The sequence below is a fragment of the Embiotoca jacksoni genome, unplaced genomic scaffold, assembly GCF_022577435.1.
Source record: "Embiotoca jacksoni isolate LCO1_2020_lvr unplaced genomic scaffold, fEmbJac1.0.p SCAF_19, whole genome shotgun sequence".
Lineage (NCBI taxonomy): Eukaryota > Metazoa > Chordata > Actinopteri > Embiotocidae > Embiotoca > Embiotoca jacksoni.
In genome coordinates, this window is record NW_027185329.1 from 1,040,001 (window position 1) to 1,061,285 (window position 21,285).

The 21,285-nt window shown below is 48.3% G+C and overlaps 2 protein-coding genes across 4 annotated transcripts in view; one reads left to right on the forward strand and one right to left on the reverse strand.

The window, feature by feature from the left end:
- The window catches only part of LOC138200352 (MARVEL domain-containing protein 3), an 8,544-nt gene extending 4,028 nt beyond the window's left edge, over positions 1-4,516 (forward strand). Inside the window, exons 2-5 of one of the 3 annotated variants that reach the window (XM_069152936.1) lie at positions 1,164-1,428; positions 1,510-2,043; positions 2,462-2,589; positions 3,218-4,516. In XM_069152936.1, the coding sequence (XP_069009037.1) occupies positions 1,874-2,043; positions 2,462-2,589; positions 3,218-3,870 (951 nt within the window). In that variant the 5' untranslated portion in view covers positions 1,164-1,428; positions 1,510-1,873 and the 3' untranslated portion in view covers positions 3,871-4,516. The remainder of the gene's footprint in view (positions 1-1,163; positions 1,429-1,509; positions 2,044-2,461; positions 2,590-3,217) is intronic. The other 2 variants (XM_069152935.1, XM_069152934.1) reach the window with 2 other exon arrangements.
- Positions 4,517-4,971: 455 nt separating this feature from the next.
- On the reverse strand, positions 4,972-19,865 carry LOC138200349 (PH domain leucine-rich repeat-containing protein phosphatase 1-like). The gene is made up of 16 exons (XM_069152930.1): positions 17,987-19,865; positions 15,384-15,580; positions 15,127-15,252; positions 14,624-14,772; positions 12,999-13,145; positions 11,960-12,187; positions 11,187-11,456; positions 11,008-11,103; positions 10,277-10,432; positions 9,979-10,179; positions 9,480-9,642; positions 8,681-8,811; positions 8,459-8,575; positions 8,035-8,229; positions 7,708-7,945; positions 4,972-7,357 (listed from the first exon to the last, which is right to left on the reverse strand). Exons 1-16 carry the CDS (start codon positions 19,542-19,544, stop codon positions 6,227-6,229), a joined length of 5,103 nt encoding a protein of 1,700 aa, XP_069009031.1. The 5' UTR covers positions 19,545-19,865; the 3' UTR covers positions 4,972-6,226.
- Positions 19,866-21,285: the final 1,420 nt, after the last annotated feature.

A 21,285-nucleotide genomic window follows, 5' to 3' on the forward strand; every position in this document is an offset into this window, starting at 1 on the left:
TTTTGCAAAAACCAAGACACCCAAACCTCGGACTTTCCATTAAACATCATATAACCATACAATATATATATATATATATATATATATATATATATATATATATATATTCTGTTTTCTATTTGATAAAAACAAATAAAACCATCTAACCCTCACATCAAAACATGAACAATCTTTGCTGCTCTAACTTTACACCACAGACGTATTCAGGGAGTCTGGGACTCAGAAAATGTGAATTAATGAGACATAAAGAAGGAAAGCAGCCAACATGTGGGCTGTAAACTGTGTGTGTGTTGAGTTAATTGCAAGCAGACAGCAGATTTACTGCTGAGTGGCAACAAGGCTCCTCTTCAGGGAGCTGCATGTAAATCTCAGCGAGATAGAAGATGCTCATGAATAACAGCTCGAGTTAAAAGGTCAACAGTGTAAAACAGACGCGTCTTTGGATTCTCAGTCAGTTCGTCCCTGACGGAGCACAAAGCGGCCGATTGAAGACGAGCTGGTAACGAGTCTTTGGCTCATTTTCCTTATGTACTTTTACTTAATTAAGATTTAAATGGACTATTTTTTTGTAACTGTGTCTTTAACACCGTTAAAAGATGAGAGAACCTGCATCCATCACATTAAAGATTGTTAAATCTAATTTAATTTAATACTAGTTTTAGCACGTCTTTTTAACCACAGCCTGTTATTGTTTCTGTCAGTTCGTGGTTCTTTTCAACATGTTTTATTGTCAAAACATTTTTAGTGTATCCACATAGAAAACGATGGATTCTTATATACTGTAAACAAATAAATTCAAAAACTAACCAAAAGCCATAATATAGCATGTCGTCCAAAAAGTGCTAGAGTATGATTTTTTATTTTAAGTCATGACAAAGGGGGACTTGAACACCAAACCTTCTGGCTGATAGACTAACCACTGCACCACCAATCCTCCCACTCAAAGGTGACCCAAATTGCTAGATGTCATAAGGTGAGTCCCTCTAAGGGGAAGCCACACAGGTATTCATACTAATACCAAATCAAAGGTCAAATACCACAACAACAAAAACACTAATACAAAAAGTAAGGTTTTTTTTTTGTCTTTAAATCTTCTACCTCAAACTTTATTCCCCCAAATCCCATATTAATTATTATTATGGTCCGTTTGTTGTTCTCTCCAGAGCTCGATAGAGGATCATGTTCAAAGGACAATAGACTCAGTCAGTGACGGCCGATTGAAGACGAGCTGGGAGCGAGCCGGACTCGAACCCGCGACGCTGCTCCGCTGCGCTCACCTGCCTGGTTCCTCCTTCCTCCTTCCGCCTCCTCCTCCTCCTGTAGGGTGGAGTTGTTTCTACCTGGACGCCGACGACAAGCAGCAGAGCGGTTAAAGGACCCAGTAATGACGTTATAGTCGTGTTTCCAGCAGCTTCCATCGACCTCTCAGTAAGTCGGTGTTTGATTTACGTTGTTTTCGCTGATCTGAGAACAATCAGCCAAACTGAAGCGTCGTGTTGTTGTTTTCAGTCTCTGCAGCTCCAAACCTGCTCCTCCAGCTGCTCGACGGGAAGTTCAGACATTTCATTACAACACCTTTATTCTTGGCTCACGTAGTCAGCTTTCTTTTTTCTTTTTTAATCATAAAACGGTCTTTGGAGAGAATAAAGTAGTTTAAGTTACTTTACGTTTTTGTGGCGTTCTGACGTAAAATACGTCACGGGTCCAAGTCCGCGCGTCACCGGTCAGAAATGTGTAATAAAAGAATAATAATTAAATCTGTAAAAGACATTTACATCGTATTAAACATGTCGTTTCTTCTTTTAGTAACTGGGACCGTTTTTTATTTTATGTCGTTCAAAGGTCGTTTCTGTGTTATTTTCGGTCAGCAGGTATGAGCCAACCGCCCCGTTCAAACCGGGGACACCGGGACAGGAACGGAGAGCACCGGGACAGGAACGGAGACCACCGGGACAGGAACGGAGACCACCGGGACAGGAACGGAGAGCCCCGGGACAGGAACGGAGACCACCGGCAGCCACACGATGACCGGTATTCAGACAGGTGCGCTCAATTTACTGCAGCAACTAGTAATCGATTAATTGACTATTAAATAGGCAAAAACATAATTAATTGAACATTTAATCGTTTGGAGTCATTTTTAATGAAAAAAAAAAAAAAGATAAAATTCTGATAAATGATTTAAAAAAAATCTTTTTTTTGTCTCTTAATCCTTTAATGACGCTTCAGATTATTTTAATAATGATCTTATCGTGATTTTGTTTTATTATAATTTATGTACTTTTACTTAATTAAGATCATTCACTATTTTAATTTAATGGAAAAACTTGTCTATGATAAACAAATTCATTCTTTTTGTTTCTGTCATATTGTGCTCGAAATGAAACCAAACAGAAACGAATGAAAGGTAAATGATTCCCAGTTATATATAATATAATAAATATGATATAATGTGTTCCAGGTCGTCCTCTCGGCCTCCGTACTACGCCGACCAGCCTCCCAAACACCCCCGGGGTGAGGCCCCCCGGGGTGAGGCCCCTCGGGTGGAGCACCAGGAGTCCAAATGTACACACATCTGCTCCAGGAGAGGTACGTCGGGATCCCGGAGGAAGTATGTGGGTCAGGGGGAGGACTTCGGTTTCGTGACAACCGGACCGACCGGTTTCTCCGACGTTTAATAACGCCTCCGTCTGCAGAGGGAGGAGCCTGATGACTGATGACTCCTCACAGGAGCTGGTTTCTAATTCGGGTGTATTTACTTCTCATTTATCAAGAAAAAAAACAAGACAAACATTTACTTTGACTTATTTCTCAAAGTGAAGATTTAGCTTTTTTTTCAGTTTTATGTGACTTAAAATGTAAATTTCTTTGACATTCGAACATTAATTTTTAATATTTGAACGGCGTTTTAAAAGATTAGACGACTATTCCCTAAAACAGCTGGAAAAATAATCACTGCTGCCACCTAATAAATATAAAAACAAGTTTAAAGAAGTGTTAAAGTGAAGTTAAAGTCTTAACAAAGATTGAAGGACCTTTTAAATTCTGCTGTCAGGTCTCACGTCAAAGAAATCCTCCCAATCGAACCGGACCTGTGATTTATCTGATTTTTTTTTCCTTTTTAAATTTGTAATACGATGAAATGAATCGTCCCTGCTTGTTTTTGATTGTTTTTATTTGATATGAATCGATACTGACGGTGATGTCCGGCCTCCAGGCATCGTGCTGATCTGCGCCGTGCTCACCAACGCGCTGGTGCTCATCTGCCTGGTGGCGGCTCAGGTGGTGACGTCGGGCCTGTCGTCGGCGGCCGGCAGCTTCAGCATCGACTCCAACTTCAACCTGCAGGGCGTCGAGCTGCAGCAGGCGCGCGACCTGGACATGCAGTACAGCCAGATGAGGGCGCCGGGCGTCTACGGCGGCCTGCCCTTCAGCCTGACCTTCGGCGTGCTCTCGCTGCTGTTCGTGGTCGCCGCCAACAAGCCGGCGCACCTGCTGCCGCGCAAGCTGCTGGTGGGCGCGCTGGCGTTCCAGGCGGCGGGCGCGGTGGCGTACGTGGCGGCCGTCGGCCTCTACCTGCACTTCGTCATCGGGGTCAACGCCACGGACGTGTGCCAGCGGCGGGAGAGGATCTACGCCCGCAACGGCTACACCTGGATGAGCTGCGACGTGAGCGGGGCGGACGCCGGCGTCGCCCTGTTCGGGCTCATCACCGCCATCCTGTACGCCGTCGGCGCGGCGCTCACCGTGCAGACCGTGCGGAGGGTGAGGCGCCACCTGCAGGAGAGGAAGAGGCGGGAGGACGACAGGCGGCGGGACCGGGAGCCGCCACAGAGGGCGCCGCTGAGGGCCGCCACCACCTCGGTGTGAGGAAGGTGGACGAATACCGCGTTTACCACGAAGGGACATTTTTACTCCGACGCCAACGTGGGATTTTATTTTATTTTGTATTTTTTTCGTTACTTTGTTAAAACATGCAGCTCAGAGACGAACGACCGGACGCCCACTTCGCTCTGCATCAACAGATGAAAGTTCAAATGATGTCGTCTGATTTGGCTGTGGCATATTCGTGCAATATTTTTTTTTGAATGATTGAAAACACTTTAACTGAAGAGCCACATCTGGAATCACACGTCTGGAATCACATCTGGAATCACACATCTGGAATCACATGTCTGGAATCACATCTGGAATCACACATCTGGAATCACACATCTGGAAGCAGCTTCAAACCTCTCTGAATCAGAGGAAAAGTCAAAGCAGCTCCGTGACTTCGTTCCATGAAAATTATGTCTACGTTTTTTTTTTTGCAGAATCGTGTCTGATGATGATGATGATGATGACGGCTGCCTATAGTTTGACGGACAGCTCAGGGTACCACGTGGCTGCGAGCTAAACTCATCGCCATCGTCATTTACTTTGACTGTTTTTAAATGGTTTAAATTTTAGTTTTATCTCTTTGTCTTCCCGTGTCGCCTCACAGATTTCTTTTGTTTCATATTAAACGTGATTTTAAAAAAAAATGTTTTTACTGAGTGTACTGGAATATTTTAAAAACTAAATTTATATCATAATGCAGCATTTTTATCTTCTCAAATTAAACCTACAGTGCGATTTTATTTTAAAAGCCTGTTTTTATTATTATAATTGCTAAACCACAGGCCAGCAGGGGGCGACATACGACTCTGTAAAAGAGGTCCAGTCCTGCTGTTGGTGTCCCTCTGTCCCCTCCAGGGGGCTTCCTGCCAACCCTGACATCACTGCTGTCACACAATAGACCACACACACACATATACACACATATACACACACACACACACACACACACCACCACAACACAACTGCTGCACGACGACAACAACAACTGCTGCTGCTCGTTGTTGTTGTCGTGCGGTTCTTAAATGTTAAAAACATTTTTTTTATTTTTTTTTTTTAAGATCTTTAAAGTCAGACGAAACAAACTTTATGCAATTTAGGTGAAAAAATTCATTTAATACAAAACCGAAGTCAGTGAGCTTTGTTTTACCAGCACATGGTGATTATTATTATTTGTATGGCATTTTGATTTAAATATTATAATAACAGAGCAATATGCCAGTTTTTAGTGAAAAAGCCTGAATTATTAATTAATCACTTTTCACTCATTTAGAAAATAACTGACAGAAAAAGATCAAGAAAATGATTATTTTCAGCCCTAGATTAAACTCGGTGTATAAAATATCTCAACGAAATCCACTTTAATAATTGTGGTGATGTAACGGTTCAGGTTCTCCACATTGAGTTTCCATAGTAACTGCCTGTTGCTTTTAAATTTGAGGAAACTCATGTGGATTAACTGCTGCCAGTCCTGAAGTCCTCCTGTTTCCTGGAATGGCCCGTGTTTTGTCACAATTAAACTTTACTGCCCTCTGCAGGATTTTAAGACGTACTGCATTTTAGTCGGCTGAATTCAAAATTTCTCAAATGTTATTAAAGGAGAAAAATAATTAGTAGATTTGCCCCAAAACGAAGTGGCTTCTTCCTCAGGCAGGTTTTAGGGATTATTAGTTTTTTCGTTTATCTCCACAGTAATTTTCAGAAGCAGATATCTCAACATATAAAACCTCCTCAAGAAGTCAGCACACGCCAGCGGTTCTCTGAAAACTTTTAATTTATTATATAGCAAAAGTAGCTCTGTTGTGCGGGTTTGCTGGGAAGAAGTCAGTAACAACTATTGTGAGAACATTCATCGAAGCCGGTAAATAAACCGCAGCACCGAAAACCCGAGAACCCGGAAACGTCGGCCGTGCGTCGGGGAATAATCGTCTTTTTCTCTCAGAGAACATTAGTGCGCCTCGGTGACTCGGTCACCGGGAAGCTATTAAACTCCTAAGAGTTAGTTAAACAGTCTCACTAACTCCAGCAGCTGGAAGGCCGTCGGCCACAGAGCAGCAGAGCGGCCGAAGTACCGACTGACAGCGAACGCATCTCCGATAAAAAAAGAAAAGAAAAAGCGTCTTCGGATGAAAAGATGTAAAAAAAAAATAAAAAATAAAACGACCGCGGGACGATTTCATCGACGTGAAGTGTTATCAAAAATTTGCATTGCGTTTCAGGAAAGTCGGGGAGTCGAGTTTTACAGTAGAAAAAATAAAGTGAGTAACAAAAAGCCGTAATAAAAAGAGAGCGAGGCGGCGGAGCGGCTTCCGGACGCTCTGAGGTTTCAGGTTCTTCTTCTCGGCGGGCGTCAGAGCGGCGTGACGAAGTAGTCGGCGGGTTTCTGGAAGCTGTGAGCCGGCTGGCTGAGAGTCTGCAGCTGCTCCTGCTGCTGGATGATCTGACGCACCTCCTCCTCCAGCTCCGGGGGGATGATGAGCTGGTCGTCGGGGTCCGGCTGGGCCGGCGCGTTGAAGTAGCCGCCCGGCCGCCTGACGGGGGCGTCGGCCGCCTCCTCGATCAGGTCCTGGTTGCGTCCCTGACAGGCGACGGAGCCGTTGGCCCGGGACCGCCGGCCCAGAGTCCCCGACCGGACCTCCCCGCCGAGGCAGGGGGAGGCGGGGGGGACGGGGGAGGCGGACGGGGAGGCGAAGGCCGGCGGCGGAGGCTCATGACGCGGCGTGGCGGCGGCGGGGCTGCTGGTGCTGCTCGGAGCGTGAGCGCAGTCGTGGCGGCGCCGGCAGTGGACGTCGGCCTCCACCTCCACGCGGCTGCCGTTGGAGAAGACGCCGGCGATCGGCTCCTCGTCCTCGCTGTCCAGCCCGTTGTCCGACAGCGCTCCGGAGAACTGCCGGCGGAAGCTTCCTCTCCCGCAGGCGGGCCTCCGAGCGCCGGCCCGCCCCGCGGCGTTGGGCTGGGAGGCCGGCGGCTCGGCGTGCGGCGCCGGCTCCTCCGAGGACGCCGTGGATCCGACCTCGCTGCTCATCTCCGACGTGCTGAACTCGCTGCTCAGCTCGCTCGCCGTCCCCGAAGACGGCGGCAGCGGGATTCCTCCGTCGTAGGGATGGGCGGCGGCGCCGGCGCCGTGGTGGGGGCCCGGCCCGGGGCTGGGCGGCGGCGGCGGCGGCTCGCAGAAGCAGCAGCAGTCCTCGGTGATGCTGAGCTGCACCACGACGGCGCTCAGGCTGTCGGAGCAGCCGTAGCTCTGCGCCAGCGTCACCAGCTTCTTGGCGGCGGCGAGAGCGTCCGGCACGTTCCTCACCGCCTCCACCGCCTCGCCGGGGGACAGCGTGTCCCACAGTCCCCGGCTGCCCAGGAGGAAGAACTCGTCCTGCGGGGTGAGCGTCACCGTGGAGACGTGGGGGCGGGGCGTCACGGACGGGCAGAGGAAGGAGAAGCCCATGATGCGGGTGGAGTCGGTCACGCCGCTGACTTTGTTGTCCTGCAGACCGGAAGAACACGACGTGATCAATTAATCTGTTGGACTTAAACCAAGTCAACAGACAGGAAATTAATTTAAACAATCAATAATTCTTTGTTATTTAATTTTCAGAAACATCAGCTGCTTCCAGATTCTCAAATGTAAAGTTTTGGAGTTTTTTTTCTGCTGTTTTATGTAATTTCAGATTATTATTTTTTTAACTGTAACGTAAAGTTACAAATGTATTTCATAGACGAACCAATTAATGAATCATGTAATTGTTGATTCTATAAAATGTCTGGAAACAGCTCGAATCCAATTAAATCATTTTTTCTACGCGGTTGAAACACGACTCGGCACTTTTCCGTTACCTCGGTGATGACGGCGTTGTGCCGTCGGACCCTCTGGTACTCCGGCTCCTCCTTCACGGTGTGGACGGCGGACAGCTGCACGGCCTTCCCGTCCCGGCACAGCACGGCCTGGCACCGGCCCACGTTGGCGGCCTTCAGCGTGAAGCAGCCGCCGTGCTCGCCGGGCGCCACCGGGTCGTGTCTGATGTGGCAGAGCGCCGCCGAGCCGCCCATCCTCTGACCCGCGGTGCCCAGCTTCCTGCCGGAGGGAAACAACAGGGGCGTTCAGGAGGAGAGCGTGCGCCGGTTGCCGCGGAGACCCCGGGGGCTCGCCGCGCGCGCGTTTACCTCTGCATGGTGAGGAAGGTGTTGGTCATGTAGTCCTCCGTCCGCTGGCCGCGGTGCAGCTCCTCCGCCAGCACGTCTCCCATGGTGCATTGCAGCAGGTACGGCACCTCCACGTTACGGTCGCCGTCGAAAACCCCGTAGAGAGCTTCACGGACGCCGCAGAACCCGTCCAGAGCCAGAGCGGCTACGCACAGCCTGGCGGAGGAGGAGGAGGAGGTGGTGGGGGTGGAGAAGAAGGAGAAAGAGGAAGAGGAGGATTTAATCTACGTGTCTGAAACCGGTTTTAAATCCAACACTTAGAAAAACGTTGTAAAGATTAAATCTGAATATTTGAGTTTTCAGCAGTTTAGGATAAAAAACTAAAATAAACATATTACTTTATTTCAACGGTGTAACGACTGAATCTGTTTGTTTGTAAACTGACTTGTTTTTGACTCCGGAGGCTTCGGTGTATCCGTGACTCCAAACCGCCGGAGCTCTGTGACTCTCGCTGACCGACGGAGCCGACGGACACGGATCAACCCGGAAACATCGGATGTTGCTGCAGAGGAAAAAAAACAACAAAAAAACATCAGACGGCTTTTTTTATTTATTTTTTTGGAGAAGGTTTTCCCGTGTTGTTGTTGTCCGGGCTGGATGTGCGTACTTCAGGAGCTCCAGGCTCTTGTGGTCCAGGTTGAGTCGAGGGTTTCCTGTGAGGTCGAGCTCCTGCAGCTTCGGAGGAAGCGACTCCGGCAGCGACACCTCGGTCAGCTCGTTGCAGCTCAGATCAACGCACTGAAAAATAAAAACAACTATTTAACACACAAAAAAAATCACAACTAAGGACATAAAAATACTCATTTCACACAAAATTCAGATTAATGTAAACGATAATGGAAAAATAATTACAGTCATGTAAACACATTTTTTTTAAATGGTAAAGTTCGGTACACTTTCCTCAACCAACGAGGAAGAAATCACAATAATCCATCTGAGACACACACACACACACACACACACACACACACACACACTCACACACACACACACACACACACACACACACACACACACACACACACACACTCACACACTCACACACACACACACACACACACACACACACACACACACACACTCACACACACACACACACACACACACACTCACACTCACACACACACACACACTCTCATACACACACACACACACACACTCTCACACACACACACACACACACTTTGGGTTGAGAAGAGATTAGAGAGTCGCTGGGAGATTACTAAAGGATTTCGTGATTTGTCCAAAGAGTGAGTGTGTGTGTGTGTGTGTGTGTGTGTGTGTGTGTGTGTGTGTGTGTGTGTGTGTGTGAGTGTGAGAGTGTGTGTGTGTGTGTGTGTGTGAGTGTGAGTGTGAGAGTGTGTGTGTGTGTGTGTGTGTGTGTCTCCAGATAAACGCTGACTCACCTTGATCTCGGGCAGCTGCAGCACCTCTGGCAGCGCCGTGATACAGTTGGAGTGAGCCGACAGCGTGTGCAGCCGCTGGCAGTTCAGAACGGTGGTCGGAACCGATCGCAGCCGGTTACCGCTCAGGTCCAACTCCTCCAGCTGGTCCAGACGGGCCAGTTTACTGCAGGAGGAGGACGAGGAGATTCAGCTTTACCTTTTCTTGTGAACATGATATCTCAGGAACACCTGGAGGGACCTTCTTCAAATTTGGCACAAACGTTCACTCGGACTCAAGGATGAAGCGATTATATTTTGGGGGTCAAAGGTCAAGGAGCAGAAGGGGAGACTGACTATATGCGAGTATGGACAAATATTCACGCACAATACAACTGCTCCTCTGTGATTCCAGTTGAAACCGACACTTTCCTGTCTTTGAACGCATTTAAATCAGAAGTCTGATACTCTGTTGTAAAAGGGGAGGCGATGAACAGCAGGACGTGTCTCAGCGGCGTCTCACCTGGCGGTGAAGGTCTGCAGCTGGTTGTAGGCGAGGTGAAGCACCTTCAGGCGCCCGTGTCCCGTCAGCAGCGGGATGCAGCGGTCCGTCAGCCCGTTGTTGGTGGCGTAGAGCTCCTCCAGGCCGCTGACGGCGTCCTCCGACGGGCCGGCCGCCGGCAGGTTCTCCAGCTTGTTGGCCGACACATTCAGGTAGCGTAAGCTGTTGGCGGGGAGTCACCAGCAGAGGGCGCAAGCTTAGTACTTAATGGTGGGAAAGATGTCAAGACAGAAGAAAAAGCACGGCGTCATGTGTGCACCTCTGAGCTTTGATGAAGAGGTTGTGCGGGAGCTCCTGCAGGTGGTTGTGTTGGAGGTCCAGGACTTCCAGCTGCGACCTCTCCAGCCGCTCGGCCAGCCGGGACACGTCGTTCCAGCCCGCCAGCAGCTTCCTCAGACTCCCGCTGGACAGCAGCCTGCCACGCAAACAAACACTGTGAACTCCGCTTCACCCCGACGGGGCCGCCGAGGACCCGGACGCCCCTCGGCTTCAACGCCGAGGTTCAGTAAATTTGACCTCGTGCTGGATTTTAAAATCACGGAGGACCGGAGAGAGAAAAAGTTCTTAACCTCGAGATTTGTAGAGCACAATTCAACAAAGTGCTTCACGTAAAACCATTAAAAGCATCAAAACATCAGGCAAAAGAAAAAGGATGTTTAAAAACAATTAAAAACGGTGATTAAAACATTAAGAAAGTAAAAAAAACAAAAAAAAATAAGATGAAAGTTACGGTATAGTTTAAGACATCCTCAAATCTGGTTCGCGTTAATTTAATTACATTTCGTGCTTCAAGCAGCCTGCAGCTGGACACGCGCGCGCACACACACACACACACACACACACACACACACACTTTTCATCAGGCATGTGCGCTGACCACGTTTTTTTGTAAATTACAGGGAACCCCTGAACGCCTCACATGCAGGTGTGTGTGAAACTTTAGAGTTTGAATAGAGTCAAATAAATTGTGTGTGTGTGTGTGTTGCTCACCGTAGCGGCAGCTCGGTGACACAGTTGTGGTTGATGTCCAGCTCCTCCAGCCGGCTGCTCTCCAACACCCAGTCGGGGACGCCGGCCAGTTTGTTCCTTTGAGACAACGAACAAACAGAGAGTCAGCTCGGAGCGCTCCGTTCTCCTACGCCGTAACTAGGACAGCGAAGTGATCGTACCAGGACAGATCCAGGACGGTGAGACTCTCCGGCGCCGGCTGCACCTCCAGCTGCTTCAGCTCGTTGTGGGCGGCGTGCAGGCTCTTGAGGGCGTGGCCGGCGACCCGGAGGAGGGACAGAACGTTCCTGTCGCAGCGCAGGAGCTCCAGCTTGAAGAGGGAGCGGACGTCCAGCTCCCGGAGACCGGCGTCCCTCAGGTCCAGCTGGACGATGTGGACCAGCGGCTCCGCCCCCGCCGCCGCCGCCGTCACCCTCTGAAGCCGGTTCAGCCTGGTAGGACAGAAAAAGGAAAAGAGACGTACGGTCTGTCGGTCAGGACGCGGAAATGTGAGCGTGTTAAAGAGGACGTGCAAAAAAAAAAAGAAGATTGTTTTTATTATCAATTAATGTGATTAAAAAAAAAGTAAATGTTCAGTTTAGAATATCTAAAAAACAGTAAAAGATTTTCCTCCTTCTTTCTTTTTTACAAATGAAATCTATAAAAAAAAGGAGCCGAGGTGATAAATCACTTCGTGTAGTTACTCGAGTTGTTTACCTCCTCTGTGTCTGTTTACTCTCTCGTCGTCTAATTATTCCTTGATATTTGTATGTTATGTTGTTTTCTTTGTCTGTGAAGTGTGTCGGGACCATTGAAAGACAGAAAAAAGTCTAGACTGGTCCACTGGAAGCAAAAAAAGAAGAAAAAAAAGAAAGCGTGCAGAGAATCTTCCTCCTGCAGCATCTCGGGGGGGAAAAGTTGCTTCGATAAAAATATCTGAAAAGACGATTCTCACCTGAGATCGACGTATCGCGCCGGCAGCCACTGCAGGCCGGCGACGTCCAGGACGGAGAGCTGGTTCCCCGCCAGGCAGAGTCTCTCCACGCCTCGCAGCTTCTCCAGGACGGGCGGCACGCAGCTGAAGCAGTTGAAGGACAAGCCCAGGTAGGTGAGGCCCTCCAGGGAGCCCAGCTCCACCGGCAGCCGGGCCAGGAGGTTCCCGTCCAGGAGGAGCGTCTGCAGGCTGCGACGAAGGAGAGGAAGGTCAACGGCAGATTTACACATCTTCTCCCGTGATGTAAAAAAAAAAATTAAAAAAAAGGATTCAAACCCTTTTATCATCTGACAACTTTGTAAGTTTGGATATATCTCTGTAATATTTTCATATCGTTTTTAGACCGCAGATGGAAATGAGCTCGTTGCTAAATCTGGTACAAAGATTTTTAAATTTGATTGATTTTTATTTGGTATTGAGAATCGTAAAGTTTTAATAATTTTGGGTGACCTATTGAGATATTAAATGTGCACGTGATGAACTGAGACCAAAAGACACACTGAGGTTGTGGGTTTATGGTTGAAACATAATCTTCAAAAGTAAAAAATTAAATAAAATAAAATAAACTTGTGACTTTCTGTATCGTAACTTCCTTTAAAAAATAGTGAATATATCCATTGAAAAGAAAATGTGTCTTCCTGCTCGAGGCTGTGAACTGAAACTGTTTACAGTTCTTTGTGTGGAAAAATATCTTTGGTTTAAAAGTACTTTATTTATTTTTTTAAAAGGGAGTTTTTATGATTCTTATTAACAACCTTGTGACGGAGGATGAAAAGCTTTCAGACGAGTGGAAACGGTGACGGAGCGTTTTGACCCGAGCGTTTCCCCGCGTCAGCATGACTCGGCACTACGACCACTTGCACAAAAAACCCTCTGCAGCGTTCAGGACCAGAAGTCTGGTGCGCAGCCAGAGAGGAAGGATTTCATCCGCAGCGATGCGGCCGCACGAGGAGACGCTCTTCATCATCATCATCATCATCGTCGTCGTCGTCTCACTTACTTGTTCATCGTTCCGACGTCGGCGGGCAGAGACGAGAGGCGGTTCCCGGAGAGGTTGAGCTCGGTGAGAGAGGCGATGTCGCACAGCGCCAGAGGAAACTCACACAGAGCGTTATTGGACAGGCTGAGACTTCTCAGCTTACAGAACCTGAAGAGGAGCAGAGGGAGGAGGAGGGAGGGGGAGGGAGGGAGGAGGAGGAGGACGGGGGGAGACAAAGAGGCACAAACACATTCATCTCTGCTGTAATCAGAAGTTTCCTCCGACAAACACAAAAGACTGCAGAGAAACTTTTGTTTTGGTTACGCAACACGGGAAATCTGTGGAGGAGGAGAGGAGAGGAGAGGAGAGGAGAAGAAGGAGGAGAGGAGGAGGAGAGGACAAGGAGAGGAGAGGAGAGGAGAGGAGAGGAGAGGAGAGGAGAGGAGAGGAGAGGAGAGGAGAAGAAGGAGGAGAGGAGGAGGAGAGGACAGGAGGAGGAGAGGAGAGGAGAGGAGAAGAAGGAGGAGGAGAGGACAAGGAGAGGAGAGGAGAGGAGAGGAGGAGGAGAGGAGAGGAGAGGAGAAGGAGGGGAGAGGAGAGGAGAGGAGAGGAGAGGAGAGGAGAAGAAGGAGGAGGAGAGGACAGGAGGAGGAGAGGAGAGGAGAGGAGAAGAAGGAGGAGAGGAGGAGGAGAGGAAAGGAGAGGAGAGGAGAGGAGAGGAGAGGAGAGGAGAGGAGAGGAGAGGAGAGGAGAAGAAGGAGGAGAGGAGGAGGAGAGGAGAAGAAGGAGGAGAGGAGGAGGAGAGGACAAGGAGAGGAGAGGAGAGGAGAGGAGAGGAGAGGAGAGGAGAGGAGCGTTCTCAGGTCAAGGAGAGGAGAGGAGAGGAGAGGAGAGGAGAGGAGAGGAGAGGAGAGGAGAGGAGAGGAGAGTTCTCAGGTCAAGAAGAGGTCGGGGATGAAAAAGAGGTCCAGAACCGGACAAACGTCAAGGAGGGAAGAAACCACATTCCTCCCCAACATGTGTTTATGTCGGAGAACAATGGCGGCATGTAGATGAGTTAAGTTTAAACTTCCACCACGTAGAAACTGTCGTCCTTCACCGTCACCTCAAAAACCAGCAGAGTAAATATCGGAGGAGAGAATTTCACAGATATCTTTCAATCATAACTCATGTTTAAATCATAGCTAAAGCTTCTTTTTCTTTTAATACCTTCTCTAACCTTTCAGTGAACTGACTCAGAGCTTTTTAAGACTTTAAGACCTGCTAACTTTGACGGCTCGTCGTCTCGTCCTCCGACGGGAGGCGTTTTTATAAATTTAACCGACTCTGAAGACTCCGGATTTTTTTTTTTTTTTTTTTTCGGTCGGATAAATGTCAGCTTTTCTCGAGGGAGCGGAAAGATGAAAGAAAAGAAAGAAACACGGGGACGAGATTCCTGAAAGATGTCACGTCAAATCTGTCATCCTACACACACACACACACACACACACACACACACACACACACACACACACGTCATCTGTAATTTTATAAAGCCGCTTCCTCTTTAGAGCACGAGACAGTAAAAATCCACCGATGGGACGTGTGTGTGTGTGTGTGTGTGTGTGTGTGTGTGTGTGTGTGTGTGTAGGATGACAGGAGCTCACCTGGTGAGTGCTGGAACGCCTTTGTGCGGGGACAGGAAGTTGTTTTTGAGGTTGAGGTGTGTCAGGTCCTGGCTGTAAAACAGCTGAGCAGGCAGTTCCTCCAGGCTGCAGCAGGACAGGTCGACCGAGTTCACCCTCTGGGAGGCGATCTGAGACGGACATGACAACGATGATTTTAAAACAAACATCAGGATCCATATCGACTTCTTTTTAGAGACTATTTGCATTTAAATGGTGAAATTAAAGCTGTTTTTGTGCCTGAAATCTGAATCTGAAATTCAAATTGCCTGAAGCAGCAGAAACATCAAGTCATAGAGGACAAAATCCACATTTTCTCTTTCTGTAACGAGCTGGAAACTTTAAAGTTTTACTTCAGCAGAAAAGAGTATAAAAACACAAAAGTACCAGAAACCAACTTGTGATTTAAACCCTCAAAGCAGACGAGGAAAAAGAAGGATTAAGAAAAATAAAACCTGACAAACCAGATTGAAGCTAACGAGTACCTTGGAGGCGGTCCGGTGCCAGCGCAGGTGCTCCGTGTACGAGTCGTAGCTGACGTAGTAGGTCTGACTCTGGGGGCCGGCGGAGCTGAAGGCCAGGCAGTGGCTGTGCCTCCTCACCTCCTCCACCTGCAGCCGGGAGCGCCGGTTAGTGTGCTTTTATTTTGAAAAACGCCCGTCCGGCACGAATCCTGTCCTAAAGCCCAAATTTAAAAAAAGAGAACGACCCGTTTTTTTTTTGGTTTTTTTTGTATTCGTACCTTTCCTCCGATGAGTGGCAGGATGTGCATCTTGCCGGTGTGGGCGTATTTGACGGAGGAGACGATGAGGCAGGTCCCGCTCAGCGTCACCTGCCGCCTGGACCAGCGGTTCACCGGCAGCGCCAGCTTCCCCTTCCGCACGTTGAACACGCCGGAGAGCTGCACGCGCTCCGAGCCGCCCACGCTGCGGGGCTTACCTGCACGGGTGGTGGTGGGGGGAGGAGAGAGGGGGAGGGGGAGGGAAAACAAACACACACGAGAGTGAAACAGAGACGGAGGTGTATTTGTTTTTAGCTCGCTTGTGTGGGGATTTTTTTTTTGTGAACCGGTTTTCTCCTCCAGACAGAACAGAGCCGGGTGGTTACGTAAGGGAACGGTAGTTAAATCAGCCGGCGGGCGGCCGGAGAGAGCAGCCGCTCAGGAGTGATGAGCACACACACACACACACACACACACACACACACACACACACACACACACACACACAGGAACAAGGCGAGGCACACATGAAGAGTCTGAAATCAGATTAGCTTGTTACGTAACGTCTTACAACCCCTCGATTCTCCCGCTGCCTCGTCCAGAAGACGTTTCACACGTCGCCGAGGTTTCACACGTCGCCGAGCGATTTACCGACCGCAGCGCAGAGTCCAGTTCAAAATCAGTTTTAAGTTTCCTTTGTGTTATTTATAAAAAAATAAAAAAAATAAAAAAAAAACTTTTTTTTTATTTTTTTTTGCAGAAAATCAGGTTTTGTATTTCTCAAAGTAAAAAAAAGTCATCAAAACTCAAACACAAACCTTTTCAGCAAACTGACATTCAGACTTTTGGTGGTTTGTTGAATCTGACTTTACTGATTTTTAACCAGAATCTACAATAAAAATCTGGATTTTCTCTCGAAAGTCAGGAAAAGACGAAAAGGATTTAAAAAGCTACACGATTTCCTGAATATAATATTAATTACAATATTCGTATGGTGTCTGACTAGAATTTACATGAATCACGCAGTCTGCTGATAAATCAATTCATCAGTTTTTCTATAAAATGTCAAAAAAATATTTACTTAAAAGATTAAATGTTTGTTTTGCTTCTTACTTTTGTAACCGACCAAGAAAAGCAGTAAAAAGTCGCCCGGTCGAAAGTGGAAACACTAAATATTTGGCATTTTTTTAAATTCAATCTGTTTCTGGACAAACTTGTTTTTGTTGTTTTTAAAACATTTTGACACACACACACACACACACACACACACACACACACACACACACACTGTGTTTTACACTAAACAATAAGGTGGAATGTGTGTTGTGTGCATCCACCCTTCCCTGGGTGGTGTTAACACACACACATACATACATGCCCTTTCCTTCCATGTATTTCTGTGAATGGGGAACATCCTGTCTCTCATCAGGCAGCCGGCGGGGATGGAGGGGGGGAGAGGAGGGACCACGCCCTGCACGCGCTACAACTGTCCCTGAATGCATCACACATCTCATCCAATGGCTCTCAGCAGCAGCTTTTGAAACTTTTGTTGTCCGCAAGTATGGGACGAGCTTCGACCTTGCGGAGGAACTGCAGCGACCTCTGGGCTGCTGCTGCGGTTTCAGGCTGCAGAGGAGCTGCTGCAGCTGCAGCTGCTGCGACCGTCTCAGAGATCCCAAACACTGAGGAGGTGAAATCTGAGTTCTCCACGAAGGTCACTGTTCTCTTACTGTCAGCACACACACACACACACACACACACACACACACACACACAACTCTCACTGCTGGTTTCACAGCTGGATGTGTGTCTGCAAGTATCTGGAAGGGGCCCTTCCTGCTTTCGGGAGAGGGGGGGGGGGGTGAATAACTCTTACTTCATGCTTTGTTCTTTCTTTCTCTGTATGTGTGGGGAGGGGGGGAAGAGGGAGGGATGGGGGGGGAGGGGGTTCGTCCTTCTCCAGGTTGGTAATAAGTTGTGTTACGGTCTATTTATTGTTGTTTCAGGACTTTAAACACTTTAAATGGGTTCATTATCTCCCACTATCTCTGCTGACGGTGCACAAAAATAAAGAAAAACAAGGTCAAAAAAACAACATCCAGTGGTGTTAATCCTGGAAGAGATCATGGCTGTTTTTTCCCTCCCCATCCTCTTACCCTACTTGTCAGCAAAACAGGATCATTATCACTAACAACAACAACAACAACAACAACACGAGTGGAACAAGAACAGCATCTATGATGCCTCTGGATTTTTTTTGGCTGTGCTGAAAAGAGCACACCTGTTACCTCCAGATGTGTCTCCACACACACACACACACACACACACACACACACACACACACACACACACACACACACACACACACACACAGAGCGGGTTTACAGGCAACAACACGGGCCATTGTGCCGGCGGGAACAATTGAAAACTGGTTTTGACAGCCCGACCGACCGAAACAATGACGGGAGGTCGCGGTACTCTGAGAACAATGATGGAGCGAAATATCGGAATAAAACCCTGGGATCAATTTTTAACATAAAAACAGAAACGAAAACATAAGTACAAGTTCGTTTGTTTTTCTGACCGAATATAGAATTTGATCTTTTCTCCACGAAAACACTCACCAAAGTAGAAGCGTATCAGGCAGCCAATTTCTGGGTTCATGCCCTCCTCCTGCAGCCTCCACGCGTCCTGGAAGCCCAGATTGGCGAGGTACTCGTTGAGGATCTGCAGAGGCCTCTCGTCGTCCCCGAGGCGCCGCACGGCTCCGCCGTGCAGTTGGATGAAGAGGGCCGGGGTCGGGCTGGCGTTGACGGGCGGCTCGGGCCATCCTCCGCCGCCCCCGGGGTCCTCCGGGTCAGCCGGGACGGACGCTTGGCTGGTCAGCGGGCGAGTCTGAGAGCTGCTGGACACTTTGGAGGGAGGGTCGGTTAACGCGGGGGTCTCTGCGTTGTCGACGGCGCCGTCGTCCGGCGTCGCCGCCCGGTTGGAGGCGTCTGCGGCGGAGCTGCCGGTCGAATGCGTCGGGGAGGAGGTGAGCTCCACTTCGTCGGAGGAGCTCTCGAACCCGGGTCCCTCCGTGGCGCTGTCACAGTCCGGGCTCAGCACGGAGGAGTCGGTGCCCAACCCCGGCCCGTCGCTGAGGGAGTCCCGGTGCTCGGTGCTCCTGGGTCCACCCGGGCTGAAGTCCTCGCAGGTGCTGCTCTCCAGATCCGAACCCGAGTAGACTCCGTAGCAGTCGGCCACACTCAGGCTCAGGTCCACGCCGATGTCGCTCAGGTAGACCTCGGAGGAAGAGTTGCTGGCAGGCTGATCATCGTGCAGCGAGTCGGGAGGTAATTTAGCGTCCGTGAAACTCAGTTTTGTGTTTCCATCTTCTTCTGCTTTCAGAGTTTTGACCTCCACACTTTGAATGTCATCAGCATATCCGTTCCTGTCTTTACACGCATCATTCAGGTCGACCAGAGCAGCGGGTTTGCAGGTGATTTTCACCACAGCTCCGGCTTTGCAGCCCTCCAGTTTACCGGCGACCTCTTTAGCGGTGGTGTCCGCGGTACACAGCACCGGCCGCGGGTAGGAGGGCGTCAGCCAGTCGTGGACGTGAACGCAGCCGCGCCTCGGGTCCGATCTCACCCACGTTTTATCGGAGGCCTGGAGCTGCTTCGACTGCTTCTGCCGGAGGAAGGTCTTCCTGTCCAGGCTGAGTGTGCTCAGGGGCGAGGCGGTGGGAGCGGGGCTGGCCGCCTCGGAGGCGGACGCGCCGGGCGAGCCTGCGGTCGGCGGAGCCCCCAGAGACAGGTTCCTCTTGTGTCGGTGCCGCCTCCGGCTCAGCAGAGAGTTCACCGAGGCGCTGCTGTTCACCGATGTCAGGCTGTAAATGTTGGCTGTTTTCCCGGCGGGCGAGTTCATATTCTTGGCCGCCCCGCCGATCGCGTTGGCGACCTGGTTCTGGTAGATCCCGTTCCGGATCGCGATCTGGAGAAGGGAGGTGGCGGCCGGTCCCTTCCCGAACAGCTTCGCCTCCGCGCCGTCATCCTCCCCGATAGAGGGTCTCTTTCCGGCGGGCGGAGCCGATAATCCGCTCGGTTTCGCGGCGCTACCGTCACCGACAAAGTCCGGTATCCCGTGCGGTGTCGGAGGAACCGAGAGCTCCCCGCACCCGTTTTCTTTCGCCCTTTCCATCCCGTTAGCTCGCCGGTTGGTTAGCACGAACCGCGTTAGCTCCGCAGCCGTTAGCTCCGCGTTAGCTTAGCATGCTACGGCGCTGCGCAGTTCGTCCGAAGAGTCGTCGTCCCCGCCGACATCACCCCATTTCACCGGACGGCCCGGGAAGCTCTCTTCGCGGGAGCTCACCGGCTCGGTCGACGCGAGAGGGGGAAAAAAAAGAAAAAAAGAAAAAAAAAAAAAAAAACCCAACCCGCCTTTTCCTTAGCTGGTCGCCATGGAAGCTAAACGCGGAGGAAAGGCGCGACTCTCTGCGTCTGTACAGCCCGAAGAAGAGTGTCGGTCAGCGGCAGCACGGCGGACAGGGCGGGGCCTCATTGGATATCAATTATGACGCGTTCACGTGCCTTCACAAGGCTCGGAATTTTTTTTTTCATAAACCGGCAAACGAATGCGCCCTCTGAACGTTACGTAAAGTAACCGGGAAAGTACCGAATCGTTTCCCCCAGTGTCTGTTTCATAGGAAGAGACGAGGGGGAAAGCTCTGTTACATCTTCAAACGTCAACAACCAGGCTGATTTGAATATTATTAATCTGTGAAGTCAGTTTTATGGAACAAAAACAAAAACAAAAATGTTTGTACATCTCCAATTATTAGTGTTTGCTGTTTGTTTTTTTAGACGACTGTGTTGATAAATTCAATATATTCGGGATTTGGACTGTTTATTATCAGTTTGATCTCTTTTTTTAGTTTGGTGGGCAGTGTTGTGATCTATCTTCATATTGTTTAAAGAATAAAAGACAGATAAGATAACATCGATTTAATGGTCCTTCGCCCACAGAAGCACGTGGATTCCACGAGTTTAAATGAGCCATGAAGGCAACACAGACTGCAGTTACAGCACTTCAGTTATCTGTCTCATAAAGTTAAGTTTCCACACTAAAAATGTGTTGTTGATCGAGTTCATGACCTCAAATTCATACACAAATTTATATAATTAAACTAATTATGATATTTATTTAAACATTTCGTACAGTACAGTGAACACAGGATGACGTGTAACTCATCTTATGGCGCCACCTAGTGGTATAAAGACTGTGTCACACCGGCGACCAATAATTCCTGAAAAGGGAAGTTTATTTTTTGATAGAACATTTATTTTTTTACTGAAAGATACTCAGTTTGTATTGTGTATTAGGATTAAAAAAAAAATTATATATAATTTTGACTGTTTTGATTTTATCTCACTAGTTAGCTATTTTTTTTATTATTTACTTGAATTTTATTATTTTATTATTGTATTTTTCTGAAGTATGTTTTAATAAATCTTCTTGTTTTTCATCTATCATTGTCAATTATATATTTTATTTACATTTAACAAGTGACCTTACTGGATTTTTGATATTTTACTTGATGTGTATTATTACTCTCCCAATCCATAATTAAACACCCTGTGTATTTATTTTATTCCTGACATCAAGATGCTATTTAAATAAAGTTTGATTGATTGAACCAAATGCACCATTACAACTAGGCCAAAAGTCAAATGTACAAAATGTTATTTAAAACAGCAGAAGAATCCAATTATATTATTAGCACTTTAATCTCATGGTGGGTCGTGTAGTTGAATCTATAATTCTGAAATGATCTATAATCTTTTTTTAAATAAAACATATAGCATACACATTTAAAAAGTAATAGTATAATTACTTTAAAGTTTTACCTCAGTTTGCACAATAAGATAATAAATCATACTGT